Genomic DNA, 3,010 nt, shown 5'->3' with positions numbered 1-3,010 from the left:
GGGTCGGCTGCAGAGCTATGGCCGCAGAGTGAGCAAGTTTGCTGCCGTGGCGGGGCCTGGTTCCCCCTCAACCCCCTGCTCCCCTCAACCGACCTCTCCTCGCTGTCATCTGTGTGCGCGCCCTGTTCCATGCAGTGGCGTCGGTGATGCCCAGCACGTGCATCTGCCCCGCTGCTGCCGGCGGCCCCGTCTGCGGCGCCGGCGACGACGGAAAGCTGCAGCAGTTTGAAAGCGCGTGCCTCGCGCGCTGCCGGGGCGTGCAGAGCTCCCAGCCGGGCCCGTGCCCCGCGCCCGCCCCGGTGCCGTCGCCCGTCCCGGCGCCAGCGGCCGCGCCTGCGCCTGCGCCTACGCCCACACCAGCGCCCGCCGCCGCGCCCGCCGCCTCCCCCGCCGCGTTGCCGGCCGCGTCGCCCGCTGCGTCGCCCGCTGCGTCGACCGCCGCGTCGCCGTCGCCGGCCGCGCCGGTCGAGTGCGCGTGCCCGCGCGTCTTCCGGCGCGTGTGCGGCAAGGACGGGCAGACGTATAACAACGACTGCCTGGCGCAGTGCGCCGGCACGACTGTTGCTTCGGAGGGCCAGTGCCAAGGTGCGCGGGCTGGGGCCGCCCCGCCCATGTTTTGGGCAGGGGCTGGCTGTGAAGCATCCTGCCGTGCGCTTTTGCAGCTGCTGATTTGCTCAGCCAGATGCGTGTCTTGCTCCCCAGCTGGTGCGCTGACGGCCGTGCCAGGTTTCGTCCCCGAACATGGATGACCCGACACAGCCTAAGAAAAGGTATGACCTGCCCCGCTGCCCCGCTCTCCTGCACCTGGCGGCTTCCTGGTCAACGCGGCGGTCTGACCCTCAGGCCCGGAGTGCACCTGCCCCCTCATCTTCGCCCCCGTGTGTGGGAAGGATGGCAACACGTGGGGCAACGAGTGCGCAGCCAAGTGCGCGGGCGTCAAGGTGGCGTCCGAGGGCGTTTGCGCCGGCGGCACGGGCCCCGACTTCTCTGCAACAGCCCCTCTGTCCCCAGCCGCCTCGCCGGCGGCGCCCAGGCGCCGCAGGCGCTCGCCGCGGCCCGCCGCGGTCGGGAACATCACCGCGCCGTACGCCGCGGGCGCGGAGCCGGCCGCGGCCGGGGAGCCCGCGCCGCCGGCGGGGCTGTGCAGGTGCACGCGCGAGCTGGCGCCGATTTGCGGGACGGATGGGAAGACGTATTCGAACGCGTGCGTGGGGCGCTGCAAGAACGCGACCCAAGCCTATCCCGGGCGCTGCACTGACGGTGAGCTGGGGCGGGGCCACACAAGCACTACTGCGTGCCTGGCGACGTCGGTTGGGAGTTGGCAGGCAGAGCGCAGGGCTTGCTCCAAGCGTCGCCAACGTGGGACGGCATCAGGATATTATTCAATTTAATATAATAAAAATAAGTTGTCGCGGAAGTTGAAGCGGGTCGCCTGCAGGTGCCGTTGCAACAGCATGCGTGCACTTGCAAGATCTGCACTCGTTGGGCCGCCGCTCGATCCAACCCCTTTTCAACCCGGCGCCCGCAGTCTGCAAGGCGTGCCCCACGACCCTCAACCCCTACTGTGCCACCAGCAAGTGCGCGCCCCCGCGCGCATGGGCAGGGGCACTTACCCCTGGCAGCGCCTGCTGGCGCCTCGTGCCCCTGGCATGCGAGACCGCTGAGTTTTGTCGCCCTCCATTTCAAAGGGCACTTCATGCATGCACCCACGTTGCAGCGTCGCCTCCACTGCCGCGTCGGCGGCCCCCGCGGTGCACCCTGCATCCACCACAGCGGATGCGCTGGCAGCCCCTGCCCCTCCTCCCACCTGCCGCCAACACATCCACCCCTCTTCCCCTCCCCTCCCCCCTTGCCCCTGCTGCCCCCAGGGAGTTTGGGCCCCGCACCTATGCAAACTGCTGCTTCCTCAAGTGCAACGGCCTCAGCGCGACAGCGGACGTCGTTCTGGAGGGCAGCTGCCACATGGACTCCTGCGGCGCCGCGTGCCTGGCCAAGGCGCGCGCGCCCGTCTGCTGCGAGGGCCGGACGTTTGCCAACGAGTGCCTGGCGCGGTGCCGCGGGGCGGCAAATTGCAAGGCCAAGGCGTGCGCGGGCAGCTGTGAGTCGCGGCGCGCCCCGCAGCGGTGTCACACCTTTGAATCTGAGCATGTTTGCAGACAGGGCGGGCTTGGGGTCCCGCAATTGCGTTTAATTGCATGATTTTTCTTGCTGCATTTGGCCTCCTGATACACTCTGTGTTGCCCCACTGACACCTTGCTTCCCTGCGCGTGCATTCCCCCACCTCAACATCCCCCCTCCGCCCCTCCAACCCCCAACCCCACCCACATCCCCCACTTTCCCAGTGGCCGCGATCGACGCCGGCGTCGGCTGCGAGCTGGGCGCGTGCCCTCGCGACTGCCACAAGCAGCCGTGGGACCCCGTCTGCGTGCTGTCCGCCCCCGGCCGCCGGGAACTCAGCCGCTGCTGGGCGCGCTGCGACCCGAAGTCGGCGATCGTCGCGGGCGGCCCCTGCGCGGCCGCGCCCGCGGTGGTGCGGGCGGTGCGGGTCGACCCACACTTTGGGTCGTACTGACCGCTGTGATGGTCGCGGCCATGGCGCCGGCGGCGCACGCAGCGTCAGCCAACCAAGGGGGGCATGCCTGCGTGTCTCCGCGTCTTGCGATTTGCGTGCGCCACGCCGTGCGGCTGGACTGCTCTTCCGCGTTTTGGCCCCGGCACCGTGCTTGCCCAGCTCTGCCGTTTTGCTTGGATTCGCAGCACGCGGGTTGGTTGCCGCCTGTCACCTAGGATAGCAGGGCGGCCGCGCCGTCCCCTTACTTCCTACCCGTGTTCCAAGATCACTTGTAGCCCTTGAATGTGCTGCCGCTGCTGTAGGCTGCCGCGCTGCGCAGTGCCAGCGGCGGCCCCTGGCACCACCAACCCACATAACAGGCGCGCCAGGATGCCCCAGCGCCCACGCACCCATGGCCTGTCATCCGACCAACCCCCGCAACTCACTAACCCCCGCAAC

At 69.7% G+C, this 3,010-nt stretch overlaps 1 protein-coding gene across 1 annotated transcript; it reads left to right on the top strand.

Annotated features, from left to right (window-relative positions):
- Positions 1-146: 146 nt before the first annotated feature.
- Positions 147-2,572, top strand: MNEG_14652 (serine protease inhibitor dipetalogastin precursor, putative; the record flags this gene model as incomplete). The annotated part of the gene is made up of 5 exons (XM_014036876.1): positions 147-585; positions 844-1,260; positions 1,529-1,577; positions 1,869-2,098; positions 2,343-2,572. The coding sequence occupies 5 exons, from the start codon at positions 147-149 to the stop codon at positions 2,570-2,572; spliced, it is 1,365 nt and encodes a 454-aa protein (XP_013892330.1).
- Between the last annotated feature and the right edge of the window lie 438 nt (positions 2,573-3,010).

The sequence above is a fragment of the Monoraphidium neglectum genome, assembly GCF_000611645.1.
Source record: "Monoraphidium neglectum strain SAG 48.87 unplaced genomic scaffold scaffold04654, whole genome shotgun sequence".
NCBI classification, from domain to species: Eukaryota; Viridiplantae; Chlorophyta; class Chlorophyceae; order Sphaeropleales; family Selenastraceae; genus Monoraphidium; species Monoraphidium neglectum.
Note: the sequence above shows the minus strand (reverse complement) of the source record. Positions and strands in the feature narration are given on the sequence as shown.